Raw genomic sequence first — 14,937 nt, forward strand, 5'->3', positions numbered from 1 at the left:
GAAAGATGAATGCAGCCAAGTACAGGGATATCCTGGACGAAAACCTTCTCCAGAGTGCTCAGGACCTCAGACTGGGCCGAAGGTTTATCTTCCAACAAGACAATGACCCTAAGCACACAGCTAAAATAACAAAGGAGTGGCTTCCCAACAACTCCGTGACTGTTCTTGAATGGCCCAGCCAGAGCCCTGACTTAAACCCAATTGAGCATCTCTGGAGAGACCTAAAAATGGCTGTCCATCAACGTTTACCATCCAACCTGACAGAGGATCTGCAAGGAGGAATGGCAGAGGATCCCCAAATCCAGGTGTGGAAAACTTGTTGCATCTTTCCCAAAAAGACTCATGGCTGTATTAGATCAAAAGGGTGCTTCTACTAAATACTGAGCAAAGGGTCAGAATACTTAGGACCATGTGATATTTCAGTTTTTCTTTTTTAATAAATCTGCAAAAATGTCAACAATTCTGTGTTTTTCTGTCAATATGCGGTGCTGTGTGTACATTAATGAGGAAAAAAATTAACTTAAATGATTTTAGCGAATGGCTGCAATATAACAAAGAGTGAAAAATTTAAGGGGGTCTGAATACTTTCCGTACCCACTGTGTGTATATATATATATATATATATATATATATATGAAGACTTCAGATGCAAAAGCCTCTAAGTGCCATCTGAAATTTTCTTCTAAATGAGCATTATCAAATGAAATATTATGAAAATGACCTATTAATTGCCATTAAAGTGAAATTACTGAACCTAAACATACAAGCTTGATAAAAATGCTAATTTTAGAAGAAAATTGCAGACAGCACTTAGAGGCTTTTGCATCTGAAGTCTTCATATATTATTACACACACACACAGATGAGCAGTCACTGTGAATATCGGTGATCAGTTCCTAACAAGGCCACATTAAGATTAAGATATTAAGATCTGTAGATCAGATGGTAAGCAAACAATCAGTTCTAGTAATCAATGTGTTAGATGAAGGAGAAATGGGCAGCAATAAAGATCTGAGAGACTTTGACAATGGCCAAATTGTTATGGCAAGGTGACTGGTTCAGAGTATGTCTGAAACGGCAAGGCTTGTTAATTGCTCCAAGTCAGCAGTGGTGAGAGTTTACCAACAGTGGTCCAAGCAGGGACAAACAACAAACAGGCAACAAGGTGTTGGGCACCCAAGGTCCATTGATGCACAAGGGCAATGAAGGCTATACCGTCTGGTCTGAGATGGGACAAAATTTTAATGACGGTTATGGGAGGAATGTGTCAGAACATGCAGTGTGCATGGGGCTGCGTAACTGCAGACATGTCAGAGTGCCCTTTCCACCGTTAAAAGTGAGCATCGGAACTGAACCTTGGAGCAATGAAGATGTCTGGTCCGATAAGTCCGGTTTTCTTTTACATCAAGGGGTTGGCCATGTATGGGTGTGCTGTTTACCTGGGGAAGTAATGGCAACAGGATGGAACTTGGGACACCAGTGGAGGGATTGTGATACTCTGGGCAATGTTCTGCTGGGAATCCCTTGGTCTGGCCATTCATGTGGATGTAAATTTGACACATGCCACCTACCTAAACATTGTTGCAGACCACATACATGCCTTCATGACGATGGTGTTCCCTGTATATATCTCATATATCATTTGAATTCAAACTTTTATAATTTTATAAATTTGAAACCTCAAATATTGCATGGAAAACAGAAATCAGGACATTATTTGTTTTTCCAACAAAGTTATATGCATTTGAAACATGAGGGTGATTAAATGATGACAAAATTAAATTTTATGGGGTGAACTATCACTGTAAGTAAAAAAATGAATCATGCTCAAAATCTACTAAACAATGTGCAGGTTTCACAATGTATTTCTCATCAGTCAGTGCAGTGCACTGAAGCAGAGACACTGCCACAAAGAGACTCTTTTTACAGCTCTTTCTCCCAGAGACCGCTCCAGTGGTCAGCCCCAGCACAGTGTTCGCTCCCAGCAGACTGCTGTTGACAGTTTTGGGACATGAGCTAATTTTGCTCTCTGCTAATGCTGTTCAGGATGCAAAGACTACAGGGCTGTTTTTGTGCCTGCCAGATTTGATGCAGTGTGATTTACTTTAATGACTTCAAAAATAAATACTGGCAAGAGAAGCCATTATTTCCAGGCGGGATTAGAGGAGATTACAGATGAAATCACAGCTACCACAATTGTGGACACACTTGTTGACAAATTCACATAATTATCATCCTGTTATCTCACACACAAGAAGGGGTCTGTAATCTGGTACAGTCCATTCAGAGCGCAGTTACGAGACCTCTTGGAAAGAAACGAGAGCCTCTTGTAGTGGATTAGTCTTGAGATCCTTCATCAGGAGGGAAGTGGAGTCATTCATAGTCATGGAGATGATGAACCTCTTCCTCAGTCCATTCTGAATGTCAAGCGTGACATTTGAGTTGTCCGTCCTCTTTGCTTATTTGTCACATAAGAACAAGGAGATTAAAACTGAAGAGATTAACACATAAAGTGAAGATGACAAGTCCACTGTGCAGAGGAAAAGATAACATGTTTTACAGTTTATACACTGTATACAACATGAAATAAATTTTTGATTTAAAAAATTACGTTTCCACCTCAGAGTAGGAAAAAAAGATAATTGTGTTTAATATATGAAATGGTTATATATATATAATATAAAGTTGCAGTTGTAAGATATAAATTCACATTTTTTATCATAATTATATCATAAAATATATTATATAATATTGTTGTCTAACATGTTTCATGTCCATTTATTTTTCCATGGTCCAGTGAAATCCTAATCGATAAAATCAAGTCTTGCTTTACATTATTTTTCAACTTACAATTTTGTTCTTCTCTAAAATATGCCACATTCCTGAAGGCCGTATTCAGTTAATGGCAGTTTAAAATACCATTTTAGGTTTTTTTTTTTTTTTTTTCTGTATTTGTTCTGAGTTTCCTTATAAAACCTGTTCACCTGTTGCAACAAACTTACTTTACAGGAGTGTACCATGAAAGTCCAGGAGGGGAAGTTCAAACTGCAGGATCTTCTGGTTGTCCCTATGCAGAGAGTCCTTAAATACCACCTTCTGCTTAAGGTGAGACCCTCTCCACATCATCAACAATATTATGAGCTCATCTGTCACTGTGTTTAAGAAAAATGAAGGAACCTATTCAACTTCCATTTATTCTGGTCTGAAGTTTGAAAGCAGCAGAACAGCACCTCCTGTGAACCCCAAAACCTTATAAAACATTCAGATCGTTGTGCCTCATCCAACTAGACCCATGTGGCTCTCCACTCTGCCCAGCCACTGCTAATAGAGATCATGTATAAAACAGGACGCCCTGCATGATACAAACCATCATTAATTCACAACACACATTAATAATGGATGTGGAAAGAAAGAGTGTAACGTGACTGACGGGCAGGATATAGGGAAGTGAGCATTGGGAGGTGGATACAGTGACACTGTTTAAATCAGCCATGCTTAAATCATATTATCCGCACCCCATTTCATACTCCAATCCCCCCCCACACCCACACCCCTGGAACGCGGTTTCTACCAAATTTTCTACCCCCCCCACTCTCCAGGACGCGATTTCACCCCTGCCCCCGCGGAGGTCTGTGCACGTTACAGTTCTGTGTGCATCTTTGTGTATTTCTTTCCAGTTAAATGATATGCTAATACAGTATATCATGCATATTCACAAGTTTCTTTGCACGTCTTTGTTGCAGTCTATGTGAGAGTGTGCATGTACAGTATGTGTGTGCAGAGAGGGAGGGAGAAAGAAAGCGTGTTTTCCATTTATAATAAAAGGTAATTTAGTGGAAAAAAACATGGAAATAGTTTGTCATATTTATTCGCTTGGTCAGTGTCTTTGCATTTACTGGAATAATTGCACACCTAAGAATGTCATTTTTTTTTTGTTTGTTTGTTTGGCAGCTTTGGAGGACAATTTACTATTAAAATAATATCACCTGGATATGTCATCATGCAATTCACAATTCTCTATGCATGACTTGTTATTCTGCTGTGTGTCCGCAGGAGTTAGTAAGTCACTCTATGGACCGGCCGGAGAGGCAGCAGCTTAAAGAGGCACTAGAAGCCATGCAGGTGTGAACTCTAATACAACCATCATATACATCTTAATATCCCCATACAGTGTTTGATGTCAGTAGTTGGTTTGTAATATAATTATACCTTAAAAATCTTTTATTTGTAAGAATCTCTGGGACTTTGTATTTTGGGGGACAAGTGGCTTGGAGTTTTTTTCTGAGTGTCTTGCCTTTGTTTATCTGTCTTCGAAGGACCTGGCCATGTACATCAATGAGGTGAAGAGAGACAATGAAACACTGAAGAAAATAAGTGAATTTCAGAGCTCAATAGAAAATCTAGTAAGTGTTCATGAAGTTGCGCGATACACTGGCATAATCAATGCAGACATGGTGCACACGTTAAAGCTTGGCCAGTAATAATTCATTTTATGACCCTGTTTGATTAAAAGATGGGCCTTATTTGCCTGTACATTACATTTTCCATGTGTACTTATTTCCAGTTAAATGCTGTGCTAATATATCATGCATATTCAATGGCCAACCTACTGTTCTGTGTGTTCTGTTGGGGTACTTCAAGTTGCATGTAATATCAATGCTGAGAACATCACAGCTGGTATCAGAATTTTGGTATTGACTTAAAGCTAATTCATAGTACCTTCACAGATGGCTTTTATGAGGATTGCAAAAATCAGGTTGGACCCTCTATTGTGTCATTTAAAAGAATTATGATGTCTGAGGTTGTGCACATTTCAGCATGCTGGCCAATTCCTCTTTATCCCCAAACATTTAGTTGTTTACAAGCCTCCACCTGCCCCCATCTGTCACTACTGTTCAGTAAAATAAATCCTGAAAGCCTCCAGGCCACAAGCACAGGATGTGTTTAGGACTGTGTTTAAAGGGATTGAAATCAGTGTATTCTCTCTCAGTAGCTAATGTAGGAGTTAGTATCAGCTCTGGTTTATTTATGTGAGGGTCTGTGCTGCAGATTATGCCTGCAGCTAAACATCAATGAGCCAATAAGGCATGCCACTTACCGACAAAAGACATTCACTGTGAGCTTTGCCATGCCTTTAATAGCTCCTAATATAGCAACAACTGTAGCAATACTGTAATATCTTTTATTTTAAGATTTTAAGATACTCTTCTTATGTTTATACAGTACAGTTTATGTAGTTATACAGTATATTATGCAGGAAAAAAGATATTGCAAAAAAAACATACTTTGAAAATGCACAAGATGGAAAGAACAAGCACTGTCATTCCAGTTGAAACCTACCAATATAAATGTTTATTGTACATTCATCAGTGACTGATTCACAAAAAAGAATCTACAAACAAAACTGACATGCAAAAATGTATCTAAACCAAAACCTTTGACATGCTTGCAAAACAAAAAGTTTTTTAGTGAAAAGTCTGTCCGTAGAACTATCTATTTGGCAGATGGGCAGTATTTGAGAAATCTGTCATTTTTGCAATTCCATTTTATGTAATAAGATACTAAATTCTTTGTATACTGGAACTAGTGATGCTTGGATGTACTGTATGTCACAAAGCAATGTTTGAAATTCCTCAAGCAGTTTATCTCAATGTAAATGTAATAAGTGTTTGTGTGCGTGTGTGCGCACATGTGATTCACAGCAGGTGAAGCTCGAGGAGTACGGTAGGCCAAAGATAGATGGAGAGCTTAAAGTGTGCTCTATAGTTAACCGGACCAAACAAGACAGGTACGACTGCACCTTCATTATATGTTTTCATATGCAACAATAAAAATGGTTCTTGACCTGTTCTGCTACAAAACAGATTATCTTTTTTTTTTCTGTTTTCTGTACCTAGATACATCTTCCTATTTGATAAAGTTGTGATTGTTTGCAAGAGAAAAAACTATAATTATGAGTTAAAAGAGATCATCGAGCTTCACTTTTACAAGATGTCCGATGACCCCATGAATAACCGTGATATGAAAAAGGTGAGAGGCCTTTGATTCACCAGCCATTGGGCCTGTTTAAGAATAAGTATACCCGATTTTACTGCTTCTTTCAAATTGATTACGGCCGTGATCTTTATGTATTGTGTTTTAAACTTGCAAATGCAAATGGACTGATCTGATTTTTTGTTTTTTTTTGCTTGGTGAACGGCACAGATGGACTGCGTTCATTATACACTTGTCCTTGAATGTTAAAGCATGATGCTCATAAATTCAACCAATCAAAGATGATGCACTGCCCTCTTCAGTGCTCTAGCTTGTGTGTAAATCCAGAGAAGCCTATGCATTCTCCATGAATCTAACAATCAGGAATTTATGCATGTATGTGAGAATGCATGTGTAACAGGGTGTCCTTCTCTTTCTCTCTTGTTTTCTCTCCGCCTTCAATCTCTTTGCATGCCTACCAGTCAAGTGGGAAAATGGTAAGCTGAATGCTCATGTTCTCTAAGCATTGAGTTGCTGTTATTGTGCCTTTCACTTGTGTGATGTTGTGATCTGTTTTCTGTCATCTCAAGAGATACACAGCAGCTTTATGCTCCCAGAATTTAATCAGCTGTTTTTACAAATCAATTTGATTAAGATTTTTCCAAAGATGTGCTGCAGAATCCATTGAGATGCGTTTTTCAAAGTGTAAGTTCTTTTTTACTTGACACAGCATCTAAAAGACCCCATGAGGTCAAAATTAGTCTGCATCTATTAGCTTTGAGATGTATGCTAGTCCAGCAAAATTAAATTAACTTTTAATGTAATTGTTTTAGGTCAGTAAGATTTTTTAAAAGAAATTAATACTTTTATTTATTGCTTATATAATGATACAGAATTCAAATAATTGCTGTTCATTTGAACTTTTTATTCATCAAATAATACTGAATAAAAACCCATCTACTTTCTACTATGATAATAACAAGAAATGTTACTTCAGCACCAAATCAGCATATTAAAATGATTTCTGAAGGATCATGTGGAGCTGAAGACTGGAGTAATGGCTGCTGAAAATTCAGCTTTGCCAAATTAAATTTTAAAATATATTTTAAAAAATTATTTAAAAAAAAAAAAGTAAAGTAACATGTAGCCAAGTATGGTGTCCCATACTCGGAAATTGTGCTCTGCATTTCGTGAACACACACCCAGGCCATTGGGCAGCCATTTTTGCAGTTTGCCTCAGTTGTGGGTAATGAGAGTGGAAGAGAGCACTGTTCATTCACTCCCCCACCTACATTTCCTGCCGGTACCGAGACTTGAACCCGTGACCTTCGGGTTACAAGTCTGACTCTCTAACCATCTGGCCACATTGGTGCCCCAAAATATTTATCAAATTAAAAAAAAGACCCCAAACATTTGAATGGTAGTGTAAATGCATTTAAAATAATTGATGACTTATCCTGCACTACAAGATTTCTATCCAAAGAAATTCTTTCTAGAATGAGAATGAGGGTCTTACTAATGCAACAGACAAGCAAGCGGCAAATCGTTGTTTGCGGCCTGATGCAGTTAAAGGCTTTTGGCTATTTTCAAAAACAGGAGACAAGCAAAAATGTCCCACCCCCAAACATCCTGCTTCAATAGGGAACTCGTCAATACAGAAAGAAAACAACATGCGAATTTATGTGATCATGTAATAATCGCGGCATTTTTTGTAAATTTCCACATGGCTCTGCTTCCGAAGATGCACGACTAGTAGCAGCTTTACTTGGCTGCTGGCTCTAACGTTAACCTAAATATTTGTGCGCTATTATTAGGCACACACTTGTGTTTGTGTGGAGTGTGGAGGTATTAAAAGTATTAACACGCTTACTGCGTGATGAGGAGCTGCCACTTGTCTTTTTTCCTGACAACAGCGGAAACAACTTTAAATGCTTCCTCAGTTTTGTTTAAACATATAAGAGTAATACATCATTCAAAACTGTAAAGTCTACTTTTATTTGTGTAAACTCATAACAACAACAAAACGCTTTTGTAAAATAAAGAAAACACACAGGATGTACTTTCTGTCGTCTCGGTCTCCATGAACTGGAGCGGGTCACCAAAATGAATCGAAACTCCACGTATAGGCTACTCGCCTCACAGACATGAGAAATATATCTATAGAAAGCTTGGAACTGTGGACATGGCATCATCAACATCATCAACAAAACATTTATTAAGTGATCGCGCTGGTGCCAACATGTCTTGCAATAAGCGCGTTAATACTTCAGCTTCAACACTCCGCACAAACACTTAGATATGTGCCTAATAATAGCGCACATTTAACACACATTAACAATCCGTCCCTCACGGACTATGTGACTTTGCCAAAAAAAAAAAAAAAAAAAAAAACTGTGCCGACGGATATGTTGAACAACCCGAAAAACATTTTCAATCCATTGCTGCTTTCTCTCTGTCTTTCCTCATCATCCCTCCCTCCATCAACATTCTTCTTTCCACCCTTAGTGGTCCTATGGCTTCTACCTGATCCATCTGCAGGGGAAACAGGGCTTCCAGTTCTTCTGCAAGACAGAAGACACCAAACGCAAGTGGATGGAGCAATTTGAGATGGCCATGTACGTTAGTACCGCACCAGTGTCAAAATTACACAGTATTTTGCTCTTTGATCACCGTATCACAAATGTGCAATCATTCATCCACACAGGTCAAACATCAAACCCGAAAGAGCCACTGCCAACCAGCACAACTTCCAAATGCACACGTTTGAAAAGAACACCAACTGCAGAGCCTGTAAAAAGCTGCTGAGGTGAGGGCTCTCACACACAACCACCACTTCTCGCTGGATTACAGAGGCAGCGCAGTGGACTGAAACGGGCTACGACCCATGTTACTAGGCTACTGGTCTGACCTCTATTACATGAGCTGCTTCGCTGATTGGCTGTATTGACTCGTGTGAAATCATACTGCGCTGACCTAAATTTGCCACCCTGCAGCGCAGGTCAGTGTGCACATTGGCTGCTAATTATAACGCCTCCATGTTTCAATCTGTGTGCAAACTGGCCTGGGATTTGTTTGGATATTGAATGTTGCCACTTAGTTGTACCAACATATGGAGTCACATTGAGTGATTGTTGGGGCTGTATTAATGCATAAGTTGGCTTCCAAAGCCAAGCATCACTTTTACAATGGCTCATGCCTAGAATTTAAACAAGCTTTTAAGTGTTACATTTCAGTGTGTATCTTGTGCCGCACTGTTTGTGCTACGGACATGAACGATACCTCAAATTGTGCTGCTTGTTGAATCATAAGTAATCAAATGTGTGGCCCCACGGATGATAAAATTGCAAAAAAAGCATATAATCTCGTTAAAGTCAGGACCAGAACATCATATACTTTAGATGCTACACACACATTTGGTTTCCATATTTACTGTAGGACTAATTGTCCATACTATCAAGTGATACATCTGATCTGTTTCAGACAGTGTTGTCAGTATCTGGTGTATCTATATCGTTTGCTATAGACTGCAGAACACAGTATGATAACTGTTGAACTTCACTGTAATTTGCATGCATTTTAAATATATACACTTTTATTACTGAAATGCCGGGAAGTATTTACAAAACAATATTTCATCACTGCTTTACCGTTACAGCGATAAAATTTTAAAATGTATTATTGTCCTATACAATTATGTACATTAAATATATAAGCCAAGCAGCTTTGTTTACCTAATTTCCGCTAATTTCCAAAATTTTAAAATGACACATCATTTTGAGATGAAAAGAAAGACAGAAAACCATTTCAAACTGTAGTGTATCTATCTTATTTTTAAACAGGAGATTTAAATAATCAAATCATAAATAGGATATTATTTAACTATTATTAAATTAAATATTAAATAATTTATTATTATTATTATTATTCAAAGCATACAACATTTAATTTACAGCAGACAATTATGCGACTGACCACGTTATGCCAAGTTTACACTACAGGATTTTAAGCCTGATTTAAAGGATTAGCCCACTTTTAAAAACACTTTTCCTGATAAATTTACTCACCCCCATGTCATCCAAGATGTTCATGTCTTTCTTTCGTCAGTCGAAAAGAAATGAAGGTTTTTGAGGAAAACATTCCAGGATTATTCTCCTTACAGTGGATTTCAATGGCTACCAACAGGTTGAAGGTCAAAATTACAGTTTCAGTGCAGCAAATTTCAGCAAATTGATCGGTCATTTTCGCGTTATGAAGAATGTGGAAGCAGAAAGTACGTTCAAGGCGATATTTTGTTTATAAAGCATAAACGGTTGTATTTTTTTTTTTAAATGACCGATCGATTTGCTAGATAAGACCCTTATTACTCATCTGGTATCGTTTAAAGCCCTTGAAGCTGCACTGAAACTGTAATTTTGACCTTCAACCTGTTGGTAGCCATTGAAATCCACTGTAAGGAGAAAAATCCTGGAATGTTTTCCTCAAAAACCTTCATTTCTTTCGACTGACGAAAGACATAAACATCTTGGATGACATGGGGGTGAGTAAATTTATCAGGAAAAGTGTATTTAAAAGTGGACTAATCCTTTAAGCCCGATTTGCAAGTTAACAAGCTCGCCAACAAGTCGGGCTGTGATCGGGGGAAAATCAGCGAGTGTTCGGCGCTCGCTGATCTTTATGTGTGAACTACCCAACGACACATCAAAGAGGCTCGCTGACGCGTCGCCAACACCTAGAAGACGCCTGACAAATATCTAGCATGCTAAATATCTGAAGCTGTCGGCCGACTCGTGTCACTGTGGTGTCGCGTGTCGCTACAGCCAATAAAATATACACTGATGTCTATGGAAGCTGCAATAACAATCCATTCATATATAATTTGCCGATGTTTATTCATATCAGATACACATTGCGTAAGTAACTATAAAGCTCACTCACTCTATTGTTCTCCCAGTTCACTGGCCACATGTATTTCAGCACAATGGATGAATTCATGTTATATATTAAGATCAAGGTCGTTATATAGGTTTTTAAATGACAAAACACTCACTCGCACATATTTGAGAATCGGAGTTTCAGATAGATGACATGGTGAGAAAAGCAATACATCTGTCATACAGTGTGGCCGGCTGGCCACGCGTCGTCATGGAAAAAATAAAGGGAAATGTTCTAAAATAGCAGTCGCCTTAAGTCTGGGAGGTCAGCCAGGATGTTTTAAACTTATGTGTGAAACAGTTATTTTAATTAAATTTAATTCATAATTTAATCTAATTTCCTCCCAACTCCCATTTTCAAATAAAGTCGTTGGGTCACAGTTGTCGTCAGCTCGTGTAGTGTGTAACCTCTTGTTCCAGATCATTTACGTAGTGTCACATAGTGTGAACACCACAACGACTTCAAGACTTCACAGCAAGTCAGTCTGAACAGCACAGTGATCTGCCGACGTTTAAAGTCCTGTAGTGTAAATTTGGCTTAAGCAGCACGTCCCTAGGTTTGTAGGATCACAAAACTTGCTCCTTCATCGTGAATAAATTGACATCCGAATGCATGGGTTTTATCACTGAGGTCAGGTGCAATGCAAATTTATTATTACAGACGTCCACATGAGAAACGATTACCATCCAAATAGGGCCTTTTTATTAAACATGACTTTCTCTAATGTACTCCAGGAAAACTAGTCCTGTCCAAAGAGGGCTTTAGTCAGTGTGGACCGAAGCCCTATTTGGACAGTAATTGTTTCTCATGTGGACAAAAACAAAGCTGTTTTGAATCAGGTATGCTAATATTTTTTGCTGCCTGTCTTAACATAGAGACTTGCTAGAAAGCAACAACCTAGCAACCACCCAGAACAACTTAGCAATGCCTCAGCAATTACTCACAGCCTCCTAGCAATATGGTTCTAAGTTATGCATGGGTGAGCAAGACTCAAAAATGAAATATAGTTGTTGTGTGTGGATGAGTTTGAACTTCAGTAGGAACTCACAAAATGAAGACATATTATCGTATTAAATTGACATTTCTAATTTGTCAGGGCCCTAGCTGCTTTCCGACCCTAACAATTTAGCTTCAGTATGTGTCTTTCACTTTTATCCTATCATTCTTTCTTTAGGGGTATTTTCTACCAGGGATACTACTGTCCACGCTGTGGGACCGGTGCCCATAAGGAGTGTTTGGAGATCATTACCATCTGCAAAATAAGTAAGTCTTTCAGAGAAAGCTGCTTCTTAAAGAACCACATGTACGCTACATCTGCCCTAATTAAAGAGTACAAACCACTAACCATGTGCTCTCTCTCTCATTATTATTTCAGGTCCCCATGATTCGGTGAGTTTTTAGTGGCCTCAACTAATAAACCTCCATCTCTCAGATTGCTCCACACTAATGTCTAATGAATTAATCACACTCTCTTACTGACTTTTTTTTACCAAACTTCACTACTTTATTTAATCTTAAAGTTTGTCCTCAATTTTGTAAAACACTTTAAAGATGCCTAATATGTTTATATAAAAACTATGTTACACTTTGAAGTGCATTTAATAATAAATTCCCTTCTGTCTATTACAGGAGCCGGGGCTTCCACAATCAGGTAAGAATATAAGTAGAAGGTGATTTTTGTCTGTCTTCTGAGATACTAGTGTAGTTATGTCAATATGAAAAATTTAGATACTGCGCACAGCTTCAGGCTCTTAAACTGAAATGGACCACATTCAGCACACAAGCTCTAAAGCAATGGTTATCAAACCTGTCTTGGAGTACCACCAGCCCTGTGCATTTTGTATGTCATTTTGCATCTATCTCACCTGATTCAACTCATGAGCTCATTAGCTGAGACTGCAAGACCTGAAATGGGTGTGTCAGATATAGGGAGATACACAAAATGTGCAGGGCTGGTGGTACTCCAGGACAGGACACTGCTCTAAAGAAATTATATTTCAGCTCTCTGCTGACATCTAGTGTATAGTACATGCTTGCAAGCATGCATGCTTGCTTTTTGTGTGTTCTAAGAATATAAATCATAAAGGTCCATGTTCTTTGTTCTTCTTGCAGAGATAAGAATTTATAAGAATTGTTTTCAATGTGTTCTTAAGGTCCAAAGATGGTGGCCATCAAAAATTACCATGGTACCCCTGCCCCTCCAGGCAAGATACCACTCTGCTTCCAGACAGGAGAAGTCATTGAGCTCCTTAAGGGAGATCCAGATACATCATGGTGGGAGGTATGATATTATAATATGAAACATTTGCCATGTTTACAGTGATAACCTGTTCTATGGTCCAGATTTTACACTTTTTCTAGGTGCCGCCTTATAGTAAAAATAGCTCTAGGTCAGTTGGCCCATTTTAAGAATGATAGCATTGTTTTAAATGTTACAAAAACAACTGTTTAGGAACAGCAGCAACTCGGCCATGAAGCGGAAGACCACGTAAAGTCACACAGCGGGGTCACTGTGCTGAGGCGCATGGTGCATAAGTCACCAACGCTCTGCTGATTCAATAGCTGAAAAGTTTCAAACTTCCACTTGAATGAATATCAGCACAAAAACTGTGCGGCGAGAGCTTCATAGAATGGGTTTCAATGGCCGAGCAGCTGCATGCAGGCCTCACAACGGCAAGTACAATCCCATGCGTTGGGTGGAGTAGTGTAAATCATGCTTTTCTGTATGGCAGTGCGATGGGCGAGTCTGAGTTTGGCAGATGCCAGGAGAACATTACCTGCCTGACTGCATTGTTACTGTCAAGTTTGGTGGAGAAGGGATAATGGTATGGGGCTTTTTCCAAGGCTTGGAGTAGGCCCCTTCCAGTGAAGGAAATACGTAATGCTTCACCAAGATGTTTTGCTGTGCTTCCAACTTTGTGGGAAAATTTTGGGGAAGGCTCTTTTCTATTTCAGCATGACTGTGCCCCAGTGCACAAAGCAAGGTCCATAAAGACATGGTTAGGTGAGTTTGGTATGAAAGAACTTGACTGATGCGCACAGACTTCAACCCCATTGAACACCTTTGGAATTAAAATTAAAACCAATTTTGGACCCTAGTCCAACCTAATATATTTTACCTTAGTTTCACAGACAGGGCTTAGACTAGCCAGGATTAGGCCTTAGTTCAGTTAAGGCATTTAAGTAGCTTTTATAAACGTACCTTAGAAAAAAACATTACTGGTGTGCATCTTGAGATGGCACTGGCATATTTTAACATACAGTATGTAAGTACAAGTTGCTTTCAGTTAAAACAGCTCAAACATGCATTTTAGTCTGGGACTAGGCTTAAGCCTTGTCTGTGAAAACCTGGGGCAAGAGTTTTATAACCTGCTGTCTTGTTTTGGGGGGCTTACAGTCCTTAAAGGTCCCGTTCTTCGTGATCCCATGTTTCAAACTTTAGTTAGTGTGTAATGTTGTTGTTAGAGTATAAATAAAATCTGTAAAATTTTAAAGCTCAAAGTTCAATGCCAAGCGAGATATTTTATTTAACAGAAGTCGCCTACATTGAACGGCCAGTTTGGACTACATCCCTCTACTTCCTTCTTTAATGACGTCACTAAAACAGTTTTTTGACTAACCTCCGCCCACAGGAATACACAAGAGTTGCGTTTGTAGAGTGTGTTTGTCGCCATGTCGTCGAAACGCTGTTATTTTCATCCCGCAGTCCAATCACCGGGTCTGATTCCGGCTCAAATTGATAGGGTAAAATTAAAGACATGTTTACAATAACACTGAGCGCGTGCATCTCCACGTTATGGTAAGAGGCGTGACCTTTCCGGGCAAGGAGCGCTAAACTGCTGTCGAACACAGGAACCGCTGGCACAATCAGAACTCGTTACGTATTTCTGAAGGAGGGACTTCATAGAACAAGGAAGTCATCAGCCCGTTTTTATGACAGTGGAAACAGCGGTATACAGATAAGTAAATTATGTGAAAAATACTGTGTTTTTTTACACGCGAAACATGAACACATGTTATATTGCACACTATA

The 14,937-nt window shown here is 38.8% G+C and overlaps 1 protein-coding gene across 9 annotated transcripts in view; it reads left to right on the forward strand.

Moving 5' to 3' along the window:
- Positions 1-14,937, forward strand: part of vav2 (vav 2 guanine nucleotide exchange factor) — a 214,875-nt gene that overhangs the window by 192,785 nt on the left and 7,153 nt on the right. For 4 of the 9 annotated variants that reach the window (XM_048166905.1, XM_048166906.1, XM_048166909.1 and 1 more), the window contains 12 exons: positions 3,009-3,104; positions 4,053-4,121; positions 4,316-4,402; positions 5,702-5,787; positions 5,897-6,029; positions 6,455-6,469; positions 8,478-8,587; positions 8,677-8,778; positions 12,079-12,167; positions 12,280-12,293; positions 12,534-12,555; positions 13,058-13,185. In XM_048166905.1, coding sequence (XP_048022862.1) covers positions 3,009-3,104; positions 4,053-4,121; positions 4,316-4,402; positions 5,702-5,787; positions 5,897-6,029; positions 6,455-6,469; positions 8,478-8,587; positions 8,677-8,778; positions 12,079-12,167; positions 12,280-12,293; positions 12,534-12,555; positions 13,058-13,185 — 951 coding nt within the window. The remainder of the gene's footprint in view (positions 1-3,008; positions 3,105-4,052; positions 4,122-4,315; positions 4,403-5,701; positions 5,788-5,896; positions 6,030-6,454; positions 6,470-8,477; positions 8,588-8,676; positions 8,779-12,078; positions 12,168-12,279; positions 12,294-12,533; positions 12,556-13,057; positions 13,186-14,937) is intronic. The other 5 variants (XM_048166908.1, XM_048166910.1, XM_048166912.1 and 2 more) reach the window with 2 other exon arrangements.

The sequence above is a fragment of the Megalobrama amblycephala genome, linkage group LG18 (genome assembly GCF_018812025.1).
Source record: "Megalobrama amblycephala isolate DHTTF-2021 linkage group LG18, ASM1881202v1, whole genome shotgun sequence".
NCBI lineage: Eukaryota > Metazoa > Chordata > Actinopteri > Cypriniformes > Xenocyprididae > Megalobrama > Megalobrama amblycephala.